At 38.5% G+C, this 26,840-nt stretch overlaps 1 protein-coding gene and 1 long non-coding RNA gene across 3 annotated transcripts; one reads left to right on the plus strand and one right to left on the minus strand.

The window, feature by feature from the left end:
- Window positions 1-3,081: 3,081 nt before the first annotated feature.
- LOC139827622 (uncharacterized) lies at window positions 3,082-10,113 on the minus strand. Of its 2 annotated transcripts, XR_011738487.1 has the most exons (4): window positions 9,467-10,106; window positions 6,068-6,172; window positions 5,042-5,146; window positions 3,082-4,536 (listed from the first exon to the last, which is right to left on the minus strand). It is a non-coding gene; the product is annotated as an uncharacterized lncRNA (long non-coding RNA). The 2 variants fall into 2 exon arrangements; XR_011738486.1 differs by having other exon boundaries at window positions 5,042-6,172; window positions 9,467-10,113.
- Window positions 10,114-10,126: 13 nt separating this feature from the next.
- RAB23 (RAB23, member RAS oncogene family) lies at window positions 10,127-26,623 on the plus strand. The gene is made up of 7 exons (XM_065834148.2): window positions 10,127-10,285; window positions 11,752-11,988; window positions 12,761-12,846; window positions 18,308-18,464; window positions 19,955-20,037; window positions 21,358-21,450; window positions 22,323-26,623. The coding sequence occupies exons 2-7, from the start codon at window positions 11,834-11,836 to the stop codon at window positions 22,460-22,462; spliced, it is 714 nt and encodes a 237-aa protein (XP_065690220.1). The 5' UTR covers window positions 10,127-10,285; window positions 11,752-11,833; the 3' UTR covers window positions 22,463-26,623.
- The last annotated feature ends 217 nt before the right edge of the window (window positions 26,624-26,840 follow it).

Raw genomic sequence — 26,840 nt, forward strand, 5'->3', positions numbered from 1 at the left:
ACGCAGAGCATAAGGCAGCGTTTTGGCAGTTCTTTGTGCTTATTTGCCCAGTGCTTACAGTTACAATTTGGAAAACTGAAATCTAGGGCACACTCCTCTTCTGTCTGATTTGAGTCAAATCTTCTATGCCTCCAGTGTGTCCTTCCAGCATATTGGTCAAAATATGATTCAAGTTACTTGGGCAGAGAGAGAAGGCTTGACCAAATGACATTTTATCTCAATTAATGCATTCCCACAGCAAATTATTTCCTTATGAAAGTTCATTTTTGATTAAACACATACACCAACTTCAACAGACATAAATTTTTCTCCAAGCTCATCATGTTATACAATCGTAAACACAAAAAATCCTAAGAAATCTATAGATACTTGATGGGTAAATGTACAAAACCCCAGCATTATGGAGAAAGGACAAAAGACAGGTCAGCTACTGGGACTTCGGAATCAACTTTTTTATAAAATAACTCACACTTGTTAACTTTTTGAGTGTTATTTCAAACAAGCCTATAGCATTTTAAGATATAAGATACAATATGTTGAGAACAATACATATAATTATGTAGGCATACAAAGAAGTATAACATACAGGACTGTATGTTTATTAATCATTCATTTATTACTTTTCTATTAATATCTCTCTCCTTCACAGGAAGTGAGTGAATTTTAGCCATTCTTGACTAAAACGTTAAATAAAATGTCAGAAAACAAGTTGTTAGGTTATTTCTACAGCACAACTAACAACTTTCCATATTTTTGCGTTTTGTCAGTTGTTACGATCTGCACTTTCAGTCCCCAAAAATTTAGTCTTAATTAATTGGGGGCTTAGTAAATACATACCCCACATATCTGGCAAAGCTTTTGATAAAATTACATGCAGCTAAGGTATACTTTCTAGCTCTACTCCCTCTTTTCTGCTCCACAAAGAAATCTGTGCCTCAGTTTTCCAGGCAGACTGTCAATACCACAAGGTCCCCCTGTGGCTTCTGAGTCTCTGCTTAAGTGGCTCCAACAAGGGAACACAACCCCAAGAGGCCACTTCATCCTCACCCCACGTTGGATGCCCACAAGCAACACTGCACATGGTGTGTCTAGGTCAGACCACACAGTCTGGGTGAAGAATTGTTTAACGGTGACTTAAAGTTGTTGTCCCCACAGGAATTAACACATTCCAGCTTCAGGCTCCACTGTTAAAACCGTTAGAGTTTAAGGGAACTTCACAGAAAATTAGGTCTTCGTTGGAGAGTGCTGAGGCAGAGTCTACTAAAATATTCACCCACAATCCCTTTGTTACAGAGTTCAGCAGTTCCTTTTCCATACTTTCACACTGTCAGCCACAAGTGAAGCTGGAAGGAAGGAGGAAGGGTAATGTAGCCTTACATAAAAATACCAACTCTTCATTTTAACGTTGTTTTTCACTGAGTAAAGTCGAAACATTTGGTACTTATTGCACTTAAAAATTACAAGGTTTCGTTTCATTTGGAGCAGACTTATTCAGCTTAATTCAGTGTGAATTACGTAGATTCCATAGCAAATTGATCTATTATACTTGCACCAGTTCTCTTGACAATTCTGCCTAAGAGTTTTCTGATTGCTCTAATGCAAAATATCTTGCTTCACTCTTGTAGAGTGTTCTTTTTGGCATCTTTACCTGTATTTAACAGTTTTCTTTGTGTTTACCTAAAGAAAAGGACAATAAGTGGAGTTCAGGTTTTTCTTAAAACACATGCTGTTAAATTTTGTAAATATCCTTATAAAAGTATCTAAAAATCAATCGAAACTCACTCCTGATATACTTCAGGAAATAACTTTCTAAAGTCCAGCATTACCAAAACCATTACACAACCGCAGACAATTTCTCTGGTTTAACCATGGGGATGTAAGTAGAACATTTTCATCTCTGCCAAAAGCATCCAATTTGATAGAGAAAACATGCTCATGTATAGACTTGTATATTAGGACACATTCATCTCACAGTGCTATGAAATTCAAGACGTAACTGCAGATGTAATATTTTGTTAGATACCACCTGCTATATGATCTACCAGTGGCTGGTCACAGCATCACAAATATCTTACAGGTCTCCTTTAACTGCAGATATGAAAAGACTAACATCTTAATAATGGTATACTTTCATTTTGTTATATGTTCTTCTAAAAATAACTGTATGTCTACATAAATATATGAAGTTAATAATACAAAGTACCTACAGATCTTCACTAATCTCAAAATATTTATCCACAAAGTCTTTGTTACAGAGCTCAGCATTTACTTTTCCATATATTTTGAGTACAAGACAGATGACATTTCACAGTAGCAACTAGATGAGATATCACATGGACAAATCTGTAACATATGATAAATACAAGTCCTTTCCTGACTGTGTAGATGATAGCAACATTTTCCCCAAATTCTTGTGTTGTTTTGTAGTGGTGCAATATTTCAAAGCTTTATTCAGACAGCAATTATCAGTCTCTTCATTTTGAAAGACATGTCCTAAACCAAAATGGGTTTATGATAATCTCAAACATTAAGCTGGTAGTTTTTGTCTGAAATGGGCGAAACTCCTCAGACTGAACTGGAATAACAGCACACAGTGTGGCAGTCCAAATCCACATTGAACTGCTCTCTAGTAACAAGTGTCTGCAGAGGAACACATCAGCATGCAAAATTTATAATGTGGAGAACTAATGCTTCCAAAAATAAGGACACAAAATTGCTGACTACTCAATACAGTAAATTAACACCTTCTGTGTAACAGAGCAGGTTTAAAATAAGGTACCATCAGTTTCACAAAATATGTTAATTTACTTCAAAAATAGTCTGCACACAGATGACTCATTGTACACAATGCTGATTTTTCCACTTTTAGAAATGTGACAATTACGAATGACTCCAGTCCCTGAAAAATTTCTCAAATAATAAAAATCTGGCAACCAGGCAAATGCATTACTGTCTAGCTACAGAGATCCACATGTGTATGATTTTTTCCTCTATTTCCTGCCACTGCAGGTTTCAAAACACTGTAAGTACATCATGCTGACTGCCACAATAGGGCCACAAAACAGAAAAGGTCACACAAGGTATTTCTCAAATCTTTTATTTTCTATAAAGTCTTCAGTGACTCAAAAGGGAACTTGAAAAATGTGGGGGAAACTAAATGTTGATGAATGACAACGTATCTATGAAGAAAAGAAGCAAGTTAATATCTTTGTGAAACCCATAATTGCGTCTGAGAACAACCTCACTTAATTATACCTTGTTGCATTCTGGCGATTCTAGTTCCTGAACGGCATTAGTTTCTCATTAGGAAGGTTTTGCACTTCATAGGAACATTTTCCTCTAATTTCACATGAGAATTAAAATACAGCTCTGTAGAAAGTCTGAACAGCACTTAAAAATTACAGTGGGTGGCAAGAAAAACTCTTTTCAGCTTAGCTCTGTGGGTAGCTTTGTTTGAATTGTATGTATGTATGTATGTATGTATATACGTATGTATGTAAGCTCTCAAGACTAAAGCAATGGAAATGTCTGCTTTCCTCTGACTTTTTGACTCTATCCTGTTAAATAGCAAACTGATTTCTCCACGGTAATAATAGCTGCCAATATATCATTTTTTTTCCCCTACTAGACATTTAACAGTTTTAATAAACCCGCTAACTGGAATTTATTTTCACTTCACAGAATTATTGTCACCTTTTTTGTATCTCGTTTCTATTCTATATTCTTAATTCTTCCCAGAAATGGTGTCAAAATGTTTACTCACAAAATACACAGAAGTAAAAAAAAAGCATTTTCACAAGATATTTCAGTCAACATGCACATGGATTGTAAGGTACATATATTTATGTATGCATGTATGTACATATACAGCTAATAATTTCTTAGGTTACTCAGATTCTTCAGGTCCACTGATTTCCAGGCAAACTGTAAGTCCTCAGTATATCTAAAATTCGTGTAGCCTCTCTTACATGGTTTCAGATGAACTCAGATGGTTAAATATAACACTGTGCAGTTTAAGAAGGACAAGGAATTACTGGAGGGAGTCCAGCGAGGGCTACGAAGATGATGAGGTGCCTAGAGCACCTTTCTTATGATGAAAGACTAAGAGCGCTGGTTCTGTTCAGCCTGGAGAAGAGAAAGCTGAGAGGGGATCTCATCAATGTTTATAAATATCTCAAGGGTGGGTGTCAAGAGGGTGGGACCAGACTCTTTTCAGTGGTGCCCAACAATAGGATGAGGAGAACAGGCACAGACTGAAGCACCAGAACTGAAGCTCCATCTGAATATGAGGAGAAACACTTTTACTTTGAGGGTGACAGAGCCTGGAACAGGCTGCCCAGAGAGGCTGTGGAGTCTCCTTTTCTGGAGAGGTTCAACACCTGCCTGGACACATTTCCATGCGATTTGCTCTGGGTGAACCTGCTTTAGCAGGTGGGTTGGACTAGATGATCTCCAGAGGTTCCTTCCAAACCCAACCATTCTGTGATTCTGTGAATTCTGGAAATTCAGATGAAATGCTTCAATCAACAACATTCCCTGAAAATAAAGTAAAAATAAGTCAGTAGCTTTCTTGACTGTAGTAAGCACTGTGTTCTCCAAAATACTTTAGGAGGGTCTGTATAAATAAGTGAATGAATTAATAATAAAAAGATCTGACTGTCTAACCCTTCTGATCATCATTAACACAGGTCTCTTCAGCTACCTTCAGCAGAAAATTTTAATCAGAAGAGTGTTTTGTTTGTTTTCTTATCCCCAAATAATTTCTACTTCTAGTGCTTTTCATTTAACCCCCTTGTCATTGAAATGTTGAAGATTCATCATATGGCAGATTGATAAGCAGTATTCAGAACTTGCCCTTCCAGGGGAATATGGTGCTAATAGCAAATATTTAATGTCAAGTTCTTTATTGCTAATTTTGACTCAGTTCTTCCCTCCTTTGCTGTCTACGTCTTCACACTTCCATTGTCTGCCAACTGTTAAATAGAGATTTTCTGTGCTACCAGGAAATACTTTCAAATGATTACCCACTTAAGATTAATACCTCCATTTCCTTCTTGCATGGTGGCAGATCCCTCTTTCTCAAGCAGCCACTGGATACATATTTAAAGTAACAAGAGCAGGAAGTAGTGAGTGGACTGTGAAGTGGCTGAAGGAAAGAAGCCAGAGAGTCGTGGTCAATGGGGCGGAGTCCAGTTGGAGGTCAGTATCTAGTGGAGTGCCTCAAGGGTCAGTACTGGGGCCGGTATTATGCAACATATTCATCAATGACTTGGATAAGGGAATAGAGTGTACTATCAGCAAGTTTGCTGACATCAAGCTGGGAGGAGTGGCTGACACGCCAGAAGGCTGTGCTGCCGTCCAGCAGGACCTGGACAGGGTGGAGAGTTGGGCGGGGAAAAAATTAATGAAATGTAACAAGGAAAACTGTGGAGTCTTGCATCTGGGTAGGAACAACCCCAGGTTCCAGTATAAGTTGGGGCATGACCTATTAGAGAGCAGCATCGGGTAAAGGGACCTGGAGGTCCTGGTGGACAGCAGGATGACCATGAGTCAGCACTGTGCCCTTGTGGCCAGGAAGGCCAATGGTATCCTGGGGTGTATTAGAAGGGGGGTGGTTAGTAGGTCCAGAGAGGTTCTCCTGCCCCTCTACTCTGCCCTGGTGAGACCACATCTGGAATATTGTGTCCAGTTCTGGGCCCCTCAGTTCAAGAAGGACAGAGAACTGCTGGAGAGAGTCCAGCGTAGGGCAACCAAGATGACTAAGGGAGTGGAGCATCTCCCTTATGAGGAAAGGCTGAAGGAGCTGGGTCTCTTTAGCTTGGAGGAGACTGAGGGGTGACCTTATTAACGTTTACAAATATATAAAGGATGAGTGTCACGAGGATGGACCCAGGCTCTTCTCAGTGACAACCAACGGTAGGACAAGGGGTGATGGGTTCAAACTGGAACACAAGAGGTTCCACTTATATTTAAAAGAAATTTCTTCACAGTGAGGGTAACAGAACACTGGAACAGGCTGCCCAGGGGGGTTGTCAAGTCTCCTACTGTGGAGACATTCAAAACCCGCCTGGATACATTCCTGTGTAGCCTCATCTAGGTGTTCCTGCTCCTGCAGGGGAATTGGACTAGATGATCCTTCGAGGTCACTTCCAATCCTTAACATCCTGTGATTCTGTGAAAAGAGAAGCAAGTCCATTCCTACAAACTAATATTGATTTATCAGTAACTCTGAATATATACAACTTCACAATCTTTCAGCAATTTCTTTGTGCAAATATATCTCCAGATGAAGTATGCTATAGCAAATGCTAAAACTATGCATGATTCTTCAATACATACAGCTGAACCAGCTAATATTTAGTGTTTCAACTGTGATGTGGTCCTCAACTATTTCAATTTCTTTTTACATTTTTATTACTCAAAAAACACACAGCACAAAGATTTTTAAAAAATCAGTATTTACAGCGTCAAAAGAAATAATGAGATTTAGAAATTGTACTTTCTCATTGCATGACACACTGCTTGTACTTGAAAACTCAGCAGCATCACTGAATACATTGGTTGAAATTGGCTGAAAGCACTGCCGCCAGCAACTCATCTGGTTTACCTCATTTACACCTAAGCATAGAAACCATTGCCTTCAGCATGAGAAACATCTTTAGAACTGTTGACATCTCAAGACTCGTTAACTTCTACTCAAGGATCACATTGGGTTTGGGCATATTTAAGATTTACATAACAATGCATTAATAACTGCAGTCTTAAACATTAGTATGCTTGGAATTACAAAAATAGCCATAAAAATAATTCCTAGGCAACATATTTTACTTTCTCTGACCTTGTTGACATAGCCCTAGCCCTGGGATTACAAAACAACATCAGAGTGTATCACGTAACATCAGTTTCAAAAAATACAAAAAGAATGCACTCAAAATTTAATTTTTATATATTTATGAAACAAATTAAAATTGAATATGGTATACAAATGGAAAGCATGAAAATTAAAAATAAATGGCAATGAAAAATGGTGCAGCTTCTAAGAACTTTTTTTTTGCCTGTTTCTTCATTTAGATGCCAAACAAAACTGGATGATTTGTAGAACAGATTTTCAGTGTCAAAAATGCAACAAATATTGGTTAAAAAATGGAACTTTGTATTTCACATATAGACTTTCCATTAAAAAATACCGTATAACTACTGACAGTTTTACACTGTGGCATGCAAATGAATAACTTTTCTCATATCTAGATGTTCCTGTGGTTGTGTTGTACCTTTTTTCTCCAACTTTTGGCAAAGATTGTGTTTAATGAAACAAAGAAAACATAAAACTACTTTTAGAAGGCACTAGATCGGGCATGATGTGCAAGCCGAGAATCTAAAGAAAAGCTTGAGATCATTTTTATTTTAGGCTACTCATATAATTCCTTACAGGCATTGTTTGGAAAACTACTTCTTCTGATGTCATAGAGAGAAAAATACATACAGTCTACAAAAATAAGTGATAACAATAGAAATGGTAGGTTGAAGAAAATGGTAGGTTGGGGTTGCAAGGCTTTGTAATGGGGGGCAGAAGAGAGCAAATAAGGAGTAATTAAGAATATCAGTGGTGGTAGATTTGAGAGGCAAACCTTTCTTAAAGTCTGGATTGTTTCTGTGTATGAGTCTGAGATGCTGAATTGCAAAGAATCATATGGCAAGGTCCACTGTCACCCCTCTAATTTTAGGGGCTTATGGGAACTGGCAATCTTAGTTACTCACTCAAAGGAGCACATAGCCATTCACCTGTGTCTCTGACCCTCATGTTCTACTTCAGCTGTATGATCTTAATGACTTATTAACATGCAGTTCAGCTACTAGGTATTCCATATAAGCAACTACAGTAAAATCCAACTTTAAAGGGATTTAAGATAATAAAATATAAACACATATAAATGGAAATGTTTTCACCACATTAACAAAGATACAGTGACCAGAAGTCCAGCTAATTTCACAGGAAACAAATTATTTCAAGAAGTTGTTGCTCTTTTTTTTTCCTTCTTTTTCAGGATTGCATTGACTGAAATACATACATCATGCGGAATAAACAGGGCATGCAGCAGATGCATTAAATTGGCTCACTGAGAGATTTTAAAACATAGTTGTGATTAAGGAGATATCAGTAACTAAAGTGACTCTAATGGGACTCCTAAGGACTCTTAGTGAAAGATTATTTAACATTTTTATTGATTAATCAAACAATGATATTCATGTAAAGCTTGCCATTAACAGATTACTTTAATAAAGTGCGACATTACTTTCCTGTTATAGATCAATTTGATTTGCCTTGCAGTTAAACAAAACAATTCCATTGTAGTTAACTGCACCATAGTACACCTGGAAAAAAAAAAAAAAAAGGAATATGGGCTATATGTTTATGTTAAGAAAAAAGCCCTGGAAAGCAGTAATCACATCAGAACATGCAGAAAACTGTCGGAACAGGACAGCTTGGTGAAACGGTATGGCAAAAGGGATTAGCAAGAACTTTTGGGGATCTGTAAAGGGGAATGCAAAGTAGAAGGTAGGTAGCTGCCTCACCACTGTACATCTACTACTGTAAGACTGTTTTGGTATAATTTGCTTCCTAATTTGGTGTATCTGCTTATAACATTGAAACACTGAAACGTGTTAAAAGGAGTGTCACAGAAAGTGATCTAGATGCTGAAAAGTTAGCCTTGTGATAGGTATCTTACAGGGCTCAGGACATCCAGTTTGCTGAAAAGGTTCAGAGCTGATTTCATTAGTGCATCCTGTAAACGGAAAAGACATCAAAGAGTAGGTGCTAGTCAGTCTCCATGAAAAGATGTAGTAGGACACAGCGATTGGAACTTCAATTTAGACAAACTGAAAAGAGATACCATTTTTGAGTTGTGAACATGTCACACAGCTGGCTGATCTGATCACAAGTCATCAACACATATATGCTAAAACCTTGAAATCTGTGAATGTATCTGTTCCTCCTTTCCCCTCTTCCCTTCCGGGACACGGTAAGAGTAATTTCCTGAATTGCTCACCATATACCCATAAGACATGCTGGAATGGTTTAGCATCTCTGAATTGCTGGAGTCTGTGCATTTCCACTACCATACCATACCAATGTTTACAACCTAGGTATTAGGTGAGATGAATCCCAGCCGTACACCTCACGGCTCCCATGATGAAACCGGGTAAGTACAATAAGGAGCACTTCTGACATAATTACTTCGGTATTAGGCAGGTAACAAATTTCTCTTAAGAATTCATGGGAGGTCTCCCTAACTCAAGGCCTTCTGGCACACACATGCCCTGTCGTCAGACGAACTCCGAGACTGGCCGCTAGCGTCAGCATTAACAAAACAAAAGCAAAAATTTCAGAATAAAAAACACGTGTAAAATTTAGCTATACTTTTGAGGTGTAGCTACAAAATGCGCTCATCCAAAAGGTACTTACTCAGGCATAGGCAACACCAATGGACTCTAGAGGGAAGATGTAGCCTTGGGATGCCTGGGACAGGGATGGAGACCTCAGTTGTGCAAAGCAGTTCTCAGCAACCGAAACTTCAGATCTTAAGACTATCATGTCTACAATTATGCTAAAACCTATCATATTCTATTTCATATGAAGTGTGGGAGGTGGCAGGCGACGTGCCATGGTGATGGGAGTGAGACCTGGCACAGCCACACCTTGGTCAAAAAACTGGGCGCTCCCCACAGAACGGCAGCTGACTTCAGCGATGGCTGTGAAACCCTGAGGAAAGCCCATGGAAGCTCACATAGAGTTTTATTTTCCATGGAAGATGCGGTGAGGAAGAAAGGCCGCCGCGCAGGGAATGAAGCAGGGATGGACGCACCTGGTTGTGGGAAGATCAGCCTCGTGCAGGCTTTACCTCAAAAACGCAGACAAAAGCCTTTCACAACCAGGCAGATCCCATCCACCCCCTCTCCCCCCGCTCGGGCAGCCAATGGGCCCGAAGCCAAACCCCACGAGAGGGGCTCCCGGCCAGTCCCCAGCCCCGCGCCCGGTCCGGCCCCGACGACGGCCCAGCCACCGCCTCCCCGGCCGGGGCCGCCGCCGCGGGGGCGGAGGCAGCGGGCGGGCACCTCCCCAGCGGCGCCCCCGCTCCTGACGGCGTTTCCGGGCGGGGGGAGCCGGGTTGTGCGTCCGGGTTGAGTCGGCCCCAGCGAACGGCTTCATCTTGGGTTCCCTCCTCCACTTTCCTTACTCTCCGTCGCTGAGGCGGAGCCGCCACCCGCCCCGCTCCCGCCGGCGGTCAGTGAGAGGGGCCGCGGGCGGGAGGGCAGCGGGGCCCCGGCGGCGGCTGCGGGCGCTCCGAGGCGGGAGGTGCTGCCGGGCTGGGCTGGGCGGGCTGCCGGGGAGCGGGGCCGGGGCGGGTGCCGGAGGGACCGGGGCCGCGGGAGGGGGCTGGGGCGGCTGCCCGAGCCTCCGCCCTCATCGCCACGGCGCCCCCGGGCAGGGCCGGCGGTGGCCGCGGGGGCTCCTGGTGCTGAGCCCACCGGGCGGGTCCCCCCTGGCGCGTTGATGCTCGCTTTACAATGGCCTGAATGCTAATGTTGAATGCAACTAAAGCAGTCCTTTCTGAATAAAACATCAGCTATCGGTGAGCCGGGCGGGGTATCGGGTAGCGCAGCTCTCCCAGCACGGGGGTGTTCGGTGTAGGGGTGTTCTTCCTCTCCTGTGGAAGGGGGCGGCTTGTCCCTCACGGGAGGAAATTCGCTGCCCCGCAGATGCGAAGTGTTCCTGTGATGAAAGCCCAGCACAGCAAACCGCTGGGGAAACTTAGCTTTTCTGTGCGTCTGCGTTTCTTCCTCGGAAAAAAAAAAAACCCAACCCACTAGCAAAACGTACATTAAATACCTCTACAGTAATGCAAATGTATTATTTTGAATTTTTGCACATTGGAATTTTAGTTTATATAAATATCTCCATGTCCACTGTAACCACTTGCAGTGTGAGCTTTGACTGTATACTTAAGCGACTTGGCTTTGCCTCCAGTGCGAGTAAAATTAAATTGGAGAGAAATCAGGTATTTCCCCCGCAGTAGCTGTGTGATGTGGGGTTATGCTCACACGTAATGCTAAACAGACTTTTAAAATGTCAATAACTTGTGTATTATTAATAAGATAAATTGTCTAAAGGATTAAAACAGCTGGATTATTTAGTTTCTTGTTTAAAAAAATCCACTTTGGAAAATGCATGATTTTCAGAATTGTCCAAAAATAGTTAATACATTTAGTGTTTTGATTCACATGCAAAAGGAAAAATAAAGGCACACAGTTATTTCTTTTTTTAATGTACTTCCCCAGAGAGGCAAATTTAGACAAGGTCATAAGAACTGGAGAAAAGGATATAATCACAGAAATAAATAGGTTTATGTCTTCAAAGCATCAGTGTTGGTGTCAGGTGATGAACTGAGTGTAAGAAAACAGTGGCTGAAGGGAGACGTTACCGTACTTCAGGCTCGGGATACACACTAGGTTGATCAGTAGAGCATCAGGAACATAATCAACATATGACAATCCATTTGTACAGTGGAAAGATATTTTCTGTGAACAGTTATATTAATTTCCAATTAATAGGTGGCAAATCAAAGTGCAGGCTGCTTGAATAAATTGCCTGAGGTCACTTAAGCAATCTGTGGCAGAGCTAGAAACAAATTCTTCTATCTGTGTGAATCCTAATGTGTGATCATCTTTCCTCTTGCTTTCTATTCACAGCATTTTTATAAACATAGCTATTTGCTTTGTTTAGAGGATCAATAGTTTCCTGATAAGCCAGAGAGTCACCTGAGACACAAAGATGTTGGAAGAAGATATGGAGGTGGCCATCAAGGTGGTAGTAGTAGGAAATGGAGCTGTTGGGAAGTCCAGTATGATTCAGCGATATTGCAAGGGGATTTTTACAAAAGACTACAAGAAAACTATTGGTGTAGATTTCCTGGAAAGACAAATCCAGTATGTATTATACAGATACCATAATACTGATTTTTTTAACTTTCTCTCTATTTCTTTGTTCTGTTGTACTCGTAAGACTTGTGAAGGCTTGAAAGACAAGGCCTGCTGTTTCTGAAGCACAGCAAAGGGAGTTGTTTTGTCTTTTGCAGAGTGGGCTGAAACTATATCACTCTCTTTTCCATCCAAGATGTAGAATTATAAATAAGATTTGGAACCTCTATCATACTAAGCTTTTCCCTTTTTTTGTAATTTCATATGGAAGAAGTGGAAGTGGTTATGATAAAACAATTACGCAAATTTGTTAGCCAGTATAGATAAAAATAATGAAATATGCTACACATTCAGCCTTTTTATGCAATATAAGCAGATAATAGCCAATTATGTTTGATAAAATGGAAAATACTATGGGAATGAGAAGTAAGAAAATTCTATAAATTCTGTAAGCTGATTAAAAAGGCTAAAGGACCATTATTCAGGCACCTAAGTTTTGATGTCTATATTGTTTTTCCTTGTAGAGGAAAATGTAAAAGAAGAGGTCTAGAGGAAAATGTGATACAGCTTGTCAGTAAAGAACATGTAGCATAATTGAGGGACTATTGCCATAGTAAGTTACGGAGGTGAACCACTATTAATATTAAGTTACATTATCTTTAAATCAAGTAAAATTTGACTTGGATTACTCTTATATTGTAGACAGGGAAGTATTTCCAGCTGAGTTGTTTTGAATTGCTCTTGTTCACTGTATTGATTACAAAACTGTCCTTTATTTCAGAGTTAATGATGAAGACGTCAGGCTGATGTTGTGGGACACTGCGGGTCAAGAAGAGTTTGATGCAATAACTAAGGCCTACTACAGAGGTGAAAATACCATGTTTGTTATTTGGCAGTTGGTGATGGGTTTTTGGTCTGCACACCTCTAAGATATTTTTCTGTCTTTGTATTAAGAATTTTAGTTAATTCATGTATGTGCAAAGTATGTTTAGGTCACCTTTTGCAGTTCTTAAATATTTTTTTCCTTCATGCAAGTTCCTTGCTTTATGTAAGTGCCACTTAATGCAGGATGCTTGGTAGTGCCCTTCAAAAACATAGAACAATATGAGACAAATATCTGCAGAAACTGCACAGAATGTAGCCATTCAAACAATCAAATGCAAATTTATATTTTCCTGCTAAAAGTGTTGTTTTTTCTGTAGGACATGTATTTATAAATGTTCCAAAAGCTATGGCGGGGGCACTTAGAAATTAACCCAAGGGGAAAAAATCCACCAGTCCTCTTAGAAAGATAGTTTGCTAGGCAGTATTGCTAGTACAGACTGCCTCAAACACGTTAACACAGAAGAGTGACAAGGAAGGGGTATTTACTTTATAAAACAGGAACTGTATTATTCAGCCTTATAAAGGCAGTTCATCTATTTAGCCAGTTACAAATTGCATACTTAGGCTTTCTTTGCATATAATTTAACAGTGGTTGTGAAAATCTTTCCTTTTTTCTTTTCAACATGACAGATATGAATGACTTGGCAAAGATTCCATCATTCAGCTGTTGTCAAACTAATTACTTGATGGCTGGGGAACGCATATTGCTATGTTTATAAAATTACCTCATTTAGAGATAAAATAATAGTTATGCTGTGCTGTTTCAGGGTGGTGTAGTCCTCTGACCTTTTTATATTTCATTATTGTTTTATCAACTAAGAGGTTTTTTGTCTGTAGTATTTCTAGTCATCGCTCCTAACTGATGATTACGGTGTCTTCAGAGAAAGATCTTTCTTTTCCTTTTTTTTTTTTTTTTTAATCCTCATGTGGAAATAGACCATTCTGTTCTATTACACCTGACAAGTTGAGTATATGCATTTTAGAAGGTAGCACCTGATTCTGTTGGAGTTTCTTTCTTACTCTCCTGGCCTTTTTCTCCTAATTACTGGAACTGATATGCTAAAATACGGAGTGTTCAGAAGAACTTTCAAGTACACTTACTGGCCTCACCGCAAACAGCCTGGTGGTTAAAAACCCAAAATCTTCATGAGTATCTTAAAATCTTGCTTGTGACTCATGCCCAGCATATTGCAGTTAGATCTCTACCTTCATGATCTTAATACCAAAGAGGCTACTGTGAAGTAGAACGTATAGTCATGTTGTGGATGTGCATTGTAGACAGTATGACAGATATATTAAGAGTTCAAGCTATTAGATACAGTGACTGTTCTGCACTGGACTTTGACTCATGAAGGACAAGGGAAATTATAGCAATCTGGAGTGCAATTTTGGTTTAGTGTCAGGTCTGCAAGCACAGTATTGTAGAAGCAGAAGGTCAAGATTACTTTGAAAATGCAAAGATTTCATTGCCAATTATTGCTGATAATTGCTCTAAGATAGGTAAGGTAGATGTTGGCTGTTACTTTAAGGTCTGCCTCTCACACGGGTCACTGTCCCACTTACTGTTACACTAGGTCTTATGTACTCTCCTGCAACATTGTGTATTGTCAGTTCTTTGGGAATCACCTGCTCATCAGTGGTCACGCAACGAATGCTTCAGAGTGTGTTTTCTGAGCCTTTCTTGTCCGGGGACCCAATTTATTCAGCCTTGCAGAGAAACAAAATTGGAGCTGACAGTGAATTTGTCGTGTGGTTTTCTATGTACAGGCGAATACGTGCAGCAGGTGTAGCTGCTTGCCCATGATCACACAGCACAAGGAGTCCAGCAGCCTAAATTCACAGAGTTGAAGGAAGCTTTGTATGTATTTAATAATTTCTTTTTTATATTGTATCATGCATCTTCTTACCAGTTAGCATTCGATGGAAGTCACACATTTCCTGATTGGCTGGGGACTTTGTTCGTATGTTAAGCACATACATAAGTGGCTGTCATTAGCAGCACTGTGTCTTCTGTCCATGTTATGGATGTTTTTTACAGCAGTATTTGGTCACTTCTTTGAGCATGCATCCTCTTCCATCCACTACCATGGGTATCTTGAGTAGACCCTTGTAAGGTTTTTGATGGAAAACAGATATCTTGCTCATTAGTCTGTTACTCATTTGCTGGTTAGTCAAGTTCTCAGGCTCCTCATTTTATCGCACAATAACTGGGCTTCATGTTTCACAAGCTGTCATAACATTGCTCTACCTTGCTCTGGTCAGTCACTTTTGACTGTAGTGACTATGGTAATGGGAGGGCTGCAAGACTTTCCTAGTCGAATTTGGAACAAGGCAGCCCTCTTTTGGATACTGCTGGTGAGACCTGGCACCCTGCTAAGCCTGTTAAAGACAGCTGGGATCTGCAGAATTTATCAGCAGTAAACAAGAACTTCTGGGGTGATATCACTGACCTTTGATTTTGATCTCAGTTTAAGATTCAACTAGCCACCATCAGTTTTACAGTGGAAGTGTCATAGTCTGGAAGAGTTGAGGCAAAGAATAGAAGAGTGAAATGAATAGGTGCCAGGTGTAAGGCCCTGTTTGAGTCTGCTTGTGGCAAGGAGTTTCTTTACACATTTTCTGTTACGTAGGCTTTGTACCATTATGAAAGGAGAAAATACAGTTACAAGAGTCTATGACGACGGGATAGTCTGCTGAGGATCTTTAAGACCTACACAGCTGACAAGAGTATGCTCTCCTTAAATCAAACAGAATGTTGGCACTGCTCTCTTAATTTTTTACTGAATTAGTCTAGGTATGGATATCATATCATTGATTCTGCAGCCAGTTGGAACCTTTTTAAAATAACGATATAGGGATTATCAACTCAGTAACTGCACACAAAAAAACCAGTGCCCCTTTTTCAGTTCTTTGAAGTAGCTTTATGAAACAGCTTCTTACAAAAGAACTTTGATTTAAAATACTCATAGAGAACATCCTGGTTTTAGCTGTTGTGTTTGTGTCTGACACTCCAGTGCCTTTGCTGCTGCTGTCTGTTGTACACGGTGTGTTGTACGGCAGAGGTGGTGTGTGACTCCATTTGCAGTGGATGAGTGTGCCAATGATGTTATTGACTCTTGAATACTGTCAGTCGCTGCATACAGAAAGGTGTTTACATGCCTGAATCCTGAGGTTTGTCTGTGTTTTTTCTTCTTAGAGCTCCTACATGGACATCATAATTTCTTAAACTTGTTTATGTTCTTAATAAAAATACTGAGTATTTAGCAATATTCTGAGACAATGAATATACCGAGGAAGATCTCTGCTCTGCAGCATCTTCTGTTGAACTCTGTTGCCATACGAACTTCTGCCCCATATTAAGGCATACTTCCAGGAAGATCACATTTGAATAGCATTTTGAATTGAGCGTGAGAGGAGTACCTTTTGTTCTTATCTTCTTAAATAAGCATTTTGCAGGGTTATTTGATTAGTAAATTATGATATTTCTTACAGTCCGGTGATCAAAACTTTCAGCAGACACTTGGAAATACAGAGTTACACTAATGTACAGAATTTGCAGTTGTTGATTACGCTTTCTTTTATTGTTGTTTATTAATTTCCCGGAGAGAACCTCTAAATGCCAGAATCTTTAAGGTCCTAAAAAATATTTCAGTTTAATTTCCAATTAGAGCCTATAATATAATTCTCTTTAAAAAGCACTGTGGCCAAGCTGAGTTATCTTTACTGTCCTTGTCCACTGCATTCTATGAGCATTATATGTAAATTGAATAAGGAGGTCTGATGCTTTAAGTCATCCCCTTTTTACCTACCACATGCTAGGACTTTTCCCTCTGAACTTACTTTTGCAAAGTTATCTCCATGTTTTAGCATTCAGGATGAATGAGTGAAAGGAGAGAGATGAACTAAAAGTGTCTTAGAGTGGAAACTTTACAATAGAATCCCTAGTCATAAAACGGAACAAGATGATGTTTACAAATGGTGATAGTCTTTTAATAAACATTCTCATCTCCAGTGGAGTGAAGAACTTGAGAAGCTTTATTAAGCTAGATTGCAAAACAGTCGTTTAAATTCAGCATTGATAAATGCAAACTAACTTGCTTTGGAAAGAATAATTAATTTTACACCCAAGTGGAACTGCATCAGGATAATTGCATACGTTAGAACATACTGTGGACATCAGAGGAAGCAAACAAGATTTTAGAACACAAATAACAGGCAAAATTATGGAAGACTACATTGTGACTATTTTATTGGTAGAGCTTGATTTGAAATTCTGAGGGCAATTCTTATTATTCTGTACAGAACTAAACCAGAAGGGTCTTAATGACATGTGAAAGAATGTTAAAGAGCATAGGAAAATTTTGTAAAGATAGAGTGAACTTGGCTTTGAAAAAGCTAAATAAAATGAAACCTAATAAAAGAACTTGAGTGCTCTGTGTGAAAGAAAATAAAATTTTTATTTACAAAATAATACAAGAATGGGGGATACTTGGTGAAAGTCATAGATAAAAGAAAATTCGTACTGATGAAATAATTTTTCATGCTATATGTAATGAGATTGGGATATTCGCCACAAGGTAACATTAGAGTCTCAAACACCTTATCTATCCCTTTTACACTCTGTAACTATCTATCAAATATATTAAAGGCATATAAATAATAAAGTGTTTCTCCAGGTGTTTATATGTAAAGAAAAGTAGCTTCTTGAAGATAACAAAGGGCTACTGGACAGTCAGAAGGCCATTCACTAATATTTAAACTGTGGAAGTATCTTCTCAGTATCTGTGGGTTTTAACTATTGTTAAGGCTGTTACAAAACCATAACAAAAATGGTGCAAAATATTTTGTATAATTTATCATAGTGCTGTGATAGAATGAATATGAATTAGAAATACACCTATTTTCTCCAAAAAGCTACTGGACAATTTATTTGAAATAATCACAAGTTTCTCTGAGAACCAGGTTTTCTTTCTTCAAAATCCAAATTACTGTAGCACGAAGAATAACATGAAGTGTGCTTTACAGATACTGCATACAGAAAAATGTTTGCCTTCTTGCCTCCATTAAGCTGTCTGGAAAACAGTGAGCAATAAGCAAACCTCCCTTTCCCTTTTTCCAGCTATTCCACACTCCCTCCTATTCCTTTCCCCTGCATGCATTCACCCTGCTGGAAATACCTTGAAAGGTAATAGATCCGTAGCCATCATGAAGAGTGTGTATAACAATCAAAATAATATGGCAATTATGATCATTGGTTTGACACAAGCTGGGCACTTTAATGGGAGAAACTTGAAAAATCCCTCATATTTGAAATACTTTATATGGAAGGGTTTTGTTTGTTTGTTTTAGTTGGGTTGTGGTTTTGTTTGTTTGGGTTTTTGGTTTTTTGTTTTTAATGTTGGTTGGTTGATTTGTATTTGTAATTGATTTGTATATTTTTTAGGAGCCCAGGCTTGTGTTCTTGTGTTTTCTACAACTGACAGAGAGTCCTTCAAAGCAATCCCTACCTGGAAAGAGAAAGTCATGACTGAAGTTGGAGACATTCCCACAGTTCTTGTGCAGAATAAGATTGATCTTCTTGATGACTCTTGTATTAAGAAGTAGGAGCTTTATCTTACTGCTTAAAAAACAATATATGCCCCCTGTAGATACATGTTTAAAAAAAAATCCGCAGGAGTTTCTGGTGAAGACTTACGGTACAGGTTGTCAAACGTGTGCCCTGCATGAAAATGTGCCCTAGAAGCACAAGGGACAGGTGTTGCTGCATGAGGGTATAATAGTTCCTGAGGCAGATGTGCTTGCCAAGCTTGGAGCTCTCTGCTTCACGTTGCCTTCCAAAGTGTCAGCCAAAAAAAGAATAGCGTCAAGAGTTTGTTTGTGCCATTATATGAATTTATCTTTTTTTTAAATCAGAAATTCTAAAACTGTAAAGTTTCTCTCCTGTTAACATTGACAGTTCCTGTTAAGCTGTGCTGTGCATCAGTGAAGTTATTGCCTAGTTTGGCTAGAGAATGCTTGCTGAAATGATTGAAGTAGTATTAAACTGTTTGTTTGGTAAAATATCTTAATAAGTTTTGCTTTGCTTTTCCCTAATTTGCTTTTATTGTTTTTATCAAAACATTATAACTCTACAGAAGTACATGTCTGTTAATGTTCTCGAACCGCATGGTGCTAATCCTTCACTATATTTTTCTTTACAGATTTTACTGTCAGTTCATTTTGCCTTTGTATATATGGTCAATTTCAGCTTAACAAATACTAACTCTTATTTACCACAGCATAACATATAGAAAATATTGCATGATGTTGATCATTCTCCACTTCTTTATTTCTACATCTTCCTGAGAGATTTAAATTATTTCTTCTTTTTGTTGTTTCCTGCACTGGCTTTCTTTGTTCTCTGTTTGCTATCATTGATTGCATAAATCAGCTTCTACTCCCTCTGCAAAGAATACTGAGGATTTTTCAAAGGAAAAGCAAAATTGCATTTGAACTCCTTTCTTCATGGTATGTCCCTTAGGTTTTGTTCTCAGCATACTCCATCTGCCTCAGTAGTTTCATCTTTCTGATGATGTGATTTGCCTTGGTGAAGTTTTCATAAGTTTCGTCAGCTTTTCCTTAAAATTTAGCACCAGTTCTCTTTCACTTCACAGAAAAAAAGGAATTCTTTATTTAATCTCTACATTCATTAGATTGCGTAGTCTACTGCTTTATTAAAATATACATAAGGATTAATTTTTTGTTGTTGTTTTGACTTTGCACGGTAATTGTTCTGATTCTAGTGCTGTTAATTACAGCCTCTTTCCTTTTTATTTTCACTGACACCTGTCATTGAACCCTTGGGAAATTTTAGTTAATGAAGTCAATAAATATTGAGAAGTAATTACTTTTGGCCATACAGAAACTGTATGTAAAATACCTTCTTGTTATAGTGGAGGTATTGTAAAGAAATCAAGGATCGGGTATTTTTTGTTGGAGTTTCTTAACCCACCTTGCCATGTTTATCTCAGCACGAAGCATTTTGTCCATAAGAATAAATGCTGGCAAATAATACAAATGAGTATTTACAAAGTCGTCTTCTCTTGTGCAGTGAAGAGGCAGAAGCACTGGCAAAAAAGCTAAAATTAAGGTTCTACAGAGCGTCTGTGAAGGAAGACCTGAACGTGACGGAAGGTAGGGGATGGAGCGGAGCCGGCGTCCGTCCTGCCCGCTGCTCTGTGCACTCAGTGTCCCTCCAGTGCTTCCCGTGTTGTGTGCTGTTGGCAATCCTGTTTGTGTTTCTTAGCAGTGCGCTTCGAACATGGCTAAAGTCACTTGATATCAGTGTCTTTCCTTTCTCTTCCACAAACAGTGCAGATCTTCAACATTTAGAAGTGCCAATGTGTTAAGGTTGCTTAGTTCTAATGACTGTCAGTAAGCACTGAGCTTTTAAAAAAAATTATACATAAAGTTCAATTATTACAACATACAAATTCTCAAACAGATTATTTTGTAGTTATTAATAGTTAATAAACAATTTATATAAACAGTTATTTCGTAGTTTGGTTATATTTAAATAAAGTACATTAAAAGATTGGACCTATTGCAGTCTTTCGTCTACTGATGATATTTTTACTAGTTCACAAGTACCGCTTTTTGATGTATATATTTCATTTCATTAGAGTCCTTTTATAAAATTCAGTCATTATCTTTTGTGGGGTAGGTTTGAATAATCCTGAGTTATAGTCTCTGATAACTTTTGTTTACTCGGGCCAACTTAATAGTAAACTAATTGTTTCTCCTCTGTTAATGTCATTCACCTTGGGGAAAAAAAATCTATGAGAGAAAATGTAAAATGTTTCTGTATCATCTTCATATGAGTTAGCAGTTAAAATGTAAATAATCACAACTTATATGGGTTCTGAAAATTCCTCAATAAGTGTAGATTTTTCCAGAATCCTAAGTAGACTTTCGATACCCTAATACAAATGAGGATAGCTTTAGTTAATTATTAAAATGTTGCTGCCAAGTTTTATTAATAGCCTTACTTGACATGACTGATATTATTCTAAGGCTTTTTGCAATATATATATATGTGTGTATATACATGTATAAACATGTATATACACACATATATATAAAATTCCTTCATAATTTTAAAAAGTTCCAAGGTGCATGAATTGGGACATTTGGCAATATGTATGTGCCAGGTTTATTAAAGGAGTATTGAGATCACAGAATCACAGAATTGGCTAGGTTGGAAAAGACCTCAGAGATCATCATTCTTTCTGCTCTGCACGACCCTCATATGGCAAACCTGGGTAGACCCTGGACTAACGTGGGTTCTGCTCAGGTACTGGGCTGAGAGAGAATCGCTTACCAGATTGTGCTAAAGCTATGGTGTCGAATGCACCTTTGTGACCACACAGAATTTTGACATGAAGGTATTATTATTGATTTGAAGATTATTTTTAAACATACTCTGATGTACCTTTTTTCTTTTTAACTTTCCAGTTTTTAAGTATTTGGCTGATAAATATCTTCAGAGGCTCAAGCAACAAACATCTGAAGATCCAGAACTCACACATACAAGCAGTAACAAGATTGGTATGTATACTGTATTAAAAAAAAAAAAACCAAACCAGAAGACACTATTTTGTGCCATCGAAGCTTATGGTCTCATCTGTTTCTGTATGGAGTTAATACAAGGTGAATCAGGATCTAATTATTACCTTCCCACCTTAGGATATTGTCTTTTTTCCTTTTGTAAAATATCTTTGTGACTCTGTAAAGTTAAAGATCGTCAAACCAGCGTACTAAAGTTTCCAGCTAACGTTTGGGAAGTGACCTTCTATTAAATTTGTTTAAAAAAACATTGTGTAAGGACTTGAGAAAAGATGCTTGTTGGGGTTTTTAAATGTAATTAGTACTAGTGTTACTCATCTTGGTGCAGATTTGTAGGAGACTCACGGTGAAAGAATCCAGCCTATAATAAGAATGTCTTTGTAATCTACCTTTTGTAAGGGAGCACTGAACTTGTGTAGTCCTTCTTTAATGCATTTCTCAGTCGGTTCACATATTTTCCTTAAACCACTCCCTTTTTATTCAGGCTTTTTCCTTACCTTTATCTCAGCAAAGTTTCTAACTTTAAAATTGTTGTGTTTTATTATATTACTCAGCTAACCATAACTTGGTTAGCGTGCAATTAGTAGCATACCCATAGGCAGATGAGTGCATATGCAGCCCTTTGGTTGCATAGATGTTGTAGACCAGCTTTAAATACTGCCTGGCTGGTAATCCCGTCTGGCTGTACTTCGTGTTCAGCTGCAAAACTGACTCAGAAATAGACAAAGCCTTTAAAAACTAGAGTGTGTGTGAGGGGCACTACTGTGCCTTAGCTGTTATGTCTTAAGTCCTAATGTATTATGCTGCAGGAAGTAAAGAAATGCAAATACTTTTCTTGTCTTTAATTTCTGTAGGTGTTTTTAACACAGCTGGTGGAAGTCACTCCAGCCAGAATTCTAGCACTCTTAATGGTGGAGATGTCATCAACCTCAGACCGAACAAGCAGAGGACCAAGAAAAACAGAAATCTTTTTAGCAACTGCAGCATACCTTAGACCACTTTTGGAGGAAAACAAAACCAAAACCAAAAAACAACCAACAAACAACGCAGTGAATTGGATGAAGTTGTGCAATTGGATTACAGAGTAAAGCCAGCTGCAGAGGTATTTTTACCAGTGCTTTAGCAAATCTTGTGCCTATGGGATCCTTGACAGGACAGGTTTATATGAACTCGCTGATCGCAGCGTTTTTGGGTGTGTGGAGTGAGACACCTGGTGGCAAAACACAGAACCGGGGCTGCCCCGTGCACTTTGTAAAAATTAGGCAAGCTTCTCCTTGTGAGGGAATTATTTACAGAGCTATGAGCTAAGTATTGCTGAATTGCAAAGCACATTTAATGTATGGATAACACAAGTATAGGTACAGACCATGACACTAAGGCCCAAAGTAAAATAGCAACCTTGCAACTAAATTTCAAAGAAGACGTTAGAATTAGTTAGTCGGGACATGAAGATGATAAATGAAGAGCAAAAAGAAGACATTACATTTTATGCTTGACTATATTAATATGGATTCTGGCAGTTCTGGTAGTACTTGTATAATATATACGAGTGCTAAGGTATATATGTAAACATTTGGTATGAATATTTAGGCTAAATTCCAGTATATATGTTACTTGGAGATCAGTTACTGATAATGAAATAGCATTTTCCAGAAAATATTTAACTACATTTCAGATGCGACTTTCCCAGCTGCCACTGTGTACATTTAACTTGCTATACTTTGGGCCTAAAAGCTTAGATTTAAAAATGTACGGTGCCAAAAATGCTCCTCCTTTTTACCTAATGCTATGCTACAGATGTTTTTGTAAGTTTGTTTTTCTCAGTGTTAACAGGTTGAACAAATAACAGAGTCTTTGACACTAATAGCTATTCAGAAGGAACATACAATATAATCACATTCCTGTTCAAATTTGTCGTATCCTATGTTGTCTATGAAAAAGGAACTTGCAAAATGGTGTCACAAAATTGTTCTCTTATTTGGAAAAAATGTTGATAGATGCCATAAAATAAGACACGGAGGATTCAAAAAAATGCAGCCGATTGAATTACGTTTGTGAGACATTTGTGAATGTTGCCTCAGATTCAAAGTTAGCTGTTGGTTACAGAAAATCTAATTCTGCAAGATCAGAGATATGGCAAAAATTTTCCAAGTGCTTAAGTGATTTCACAGAATTGATTTAGATGTTTAGGAGCTCAAATCTAAATTTAAGTTATTTGGACTTAGGCTCCTAAATCACTAAGGTGCTTTTAAAAATGCTAAGCAAGATATCTTTTATTTACCAAAAATAAACACTTTTTAATCCTCTTTAAGAGCATGCATGCCTTTAAAAAAAATCTCCGTTTTGTTTACGTGGTTTTGTATGGTATGATATAATTTTAACTTTCTAGGATTTCTAAAACAAACCTGCCAGTGACAAATGCAAAATATGCTGCTTGGAAAAAAAAAAAAAAAATCAAAGTTTTAATAGTTTTTTAAATGGTGTATGAGAATGAAAATGAGTTGAGCGATGCTGTATATTTTTGGAAGAAGGACTTTTCACTGTGTGAATTCACGTAGGGGGCTTGACTGACTTTGTCTCTAAGTCAATGAGTATGAAAACTGAAATGCACTCTTTCCCACTGTCTGCAGGGGGAGAAGTGGGTGATAAGTTATGCACAAACACTAAAGATCTCTGAACTCTTTATTTTATGTTTACTACATTAGACTTTGTTTCTTGATGAGCTGTAAGAGCCTCTCCTGTTGCTGGCCAGGAAGCGGCCATCAGGGCGCTCCATCCCTTTGCTTTTGCAGCAAAACCGTGTGTTCGTCACTGATGTTTCCTGTATTTTCTCTTGGATGAAGGCCTATATTTTTTAACAAGTGCATTTAATCGCTGTATGTGTGTGTAAATGGATTCAAGTCGTATCTGTCTTAGCAATTTAAGAAGCAGGGTACTTAGGATAAGACTTAACGATTGTACATCATGGGGCCACCTTACAGCATCATGATGCAGGACAGAGTGTGTGCATGAACCAGTTTGACAACTGTTTTTAATATGGAAACTTTTACATTTTGTTGTCTGTCTGTCGTTTTCACAGTTTTTATTCATTTTTCTTGAAAAAAAACCCCATGTGTCTGAAACATCTTCTTTGCCCTGTTTGACTTTGTACAGAATACTGAAAAGTCAGTCTTTATTACATGTAATGACCATTTCTACTATTACATGTTATACTGCAGACATTGTACAATTACATAAGCCATTTGTATTTAAAGTGTCATTATAAACCTCTGTTTTAAGGACAGAAAACTCAGTAGAAATTTTCATAGGTGGAGACTTGACAGACTTGCTAAATTTAGGATACATTTGAATTCAGTACACATACGCTTTTAACGTAGGAATATATATTTGCAGCACTGGGTAACAGTGAGTTTTAATTTCATTCCTGTCTGCAATCTAAAGTGGCTCTTCCTTTGTTGTGACTTTGCGATGCCTGGTCTGTAATATGACTGAGATGGAGACTGGCCAAATCAGCATTTTTTGGAGAGTGCTCTGCATGCGCGCTGCTTGAAAACTTATATTTTATCTTCCTGGGCTTAGTGTGTAGAAGTAAACCAGATGACGGGCATGTTGCAGGGATCCTTAGGTATTCTCATCACTCTTCAGTGGGAGTAACTTTTGCCTTTTGGATGAAGAGATGTGCCTAAACGCGTAGCACTCGCCTTGTCCCTTGGGAGTAATTTTTATTTTGGACGTTTCCCTGTTCTCCACTCGAAGCGATCTCATTAAAATATCATTGTTTTGGTTACCAAAACGTCCAGCTGCAGAGCTGGTACTAACAGTGCCCTTCTCTGTGCAATTGTGAGACTGCATGGAAGGGGACACAGCTGTCACACCTGTGGCAGGTCAGCATCCTGCATTGGGAGCAGCAGATGTTCCTACAAGTTTCTTTCCGTGAGACAAAGCGAATTGCACTTCTCTTATCTCTTAATATCTCTTGAGTAGCTCATTGGGTGTATTATCTGAATGTTGCCAAAATTCTTTGCTTTCAGCCGGTAATGCTACCACTAGTAGAAAAATTCAGTAACTCCTAATGCCTTGGTGAAATAAATGTTTACTAAAGAGTGTGACACGGAAGCATCTGTGGCTCCGTGTTGTGTCCATTCAGTGAATGGGTGTTCTCCCAGCGCGTGGGGCATCATTTGATGCAAAGCGGTAATGCCAGCGCGGATGTATTTCCAACTGGAAAGAACAGATCTCAAAGTTGTCAGACTGATCACACTAAGGTTTTTGTGCTTGTGTGTGTGTGTGTGTGGTTAATTTTTTTTTTTAATTAAATATTCCACATAAGACAATTTTGGAGCTTTCTTATTTTCAGTGTTTCTTAAGGCAGTGCTTACCTTTTTGAGTCAAAATGCCTGGATTACCACACCGTCAGTCTGATTTCCTGGAGGGTTTTTTTATGCTTCAGTAGAATTTGTGTTGATTTTGTTTTTTCTCTCCATTATTGGGCTACAGCATATCTGACACATAGCTTTCCTTTGCATCACTTCTGTAGATGTACGTTATACTAAAGGGAATTGAGCATCTTACGGTGTTGTAGTGCCTGGAGGTTACTCAGGGGGTACGTGCACAACACTCGGTGAACTTTGAACTTGTTAATTCCTCTGTTCAAGTTGATAGCTACGAGGTAATAACAGCATTAGTGATTTGCACTGCAGAACCCCTTGTGGGAATTCAGTCTTGCTGCTTGGATTCCAGTGATGGTACCCAAGCCCCTGCTGCTTTTCTAAATGTCATCACAGGGGAGTCCTGGTACTGAACTAGACTCACTCTCAGGTTTCTAGTCGTCGGGTGATACTGATAATTTGTGGAGTGAGTGTTCTTTCTTCTCTTCCTGAGATAAATGTTGTTCAGCAGAACTGACTCAAGTTGGTCAAAAAGAAGTAAAAATCCAGACCAGGAGAAATACCGTTCCCATTGCGAGGATAAAGATGCATCGTTACTAATGGATGACTTATTTGCAAGTTCGTGTGAATCTGAATGGTTAAAACAGATAATGTACGTAACTGTTTTTATCACCATCGTGATCTCAAGTGAATGTAACATATTTTTAAGGAAAAAAAAGACAATGTACAGTAATCCTCAAGAGAAAAAATAAATGTTTAAAACTAAATATTCTGTGTATGCCATTCCTGTAAAATCCCTACGAGTTAATTCTACTATTCTCTTGTAAGTGACATCTTGATTTAATTACTGTTTGGTCCAATACAGGTCACTATTTTTGTGGTTATATTAAATTGTCGGTGTATTAAATGTCAAAATTGCTGTAACCCTGTAGCTGTGCAACCTCAATCTGCTGAGAACCTGGAGTGCCTGAGTCCAGCCCGTGT

This window comes from Patagioenas fasciata, chromosome 3 (genome assembly GCF_037038585.1).
Source record: "Patagioenas fasciata isolate bPatFas1 chromosome 3, bPatFas1.hap1, whole genome shotgun sequence".
Taxonomy (NCBI): domain Eukaryota; kingdom Metazoa; phylum Chordata; class Aves; order Columbiformes; family Columbidae; genus Patagioenas; species Patagioenas fasciata.

What these genes read in the sequence shown, in the direction of transcription:
- RAB23 (XM_065834148.2), top strand. Translation starts at nt 11,834, where the DNA reads ATGTTGGAAGAAGATATGGAGGTGGCCATCAAGGTGGTAGTAGTAGGA. An exon ending in AACTAAGGCCTACTACAGAG is followed by an intron (nt 12,847 to 18,307) that starts GTGAAAATACCA and finishes TATATTTTTTAG; the next exon opens with GAGCCCAGGCTTGTGTTCTT. An exon ending in TACAAGCAGTAACAAGATTG is followed by an intron (nt 21,451 to 22,322) that starts GTATGTATACTG and finishes TAATTTCTGTAG; the next exon opens with GTGTTTTTAACACAGCTGGT.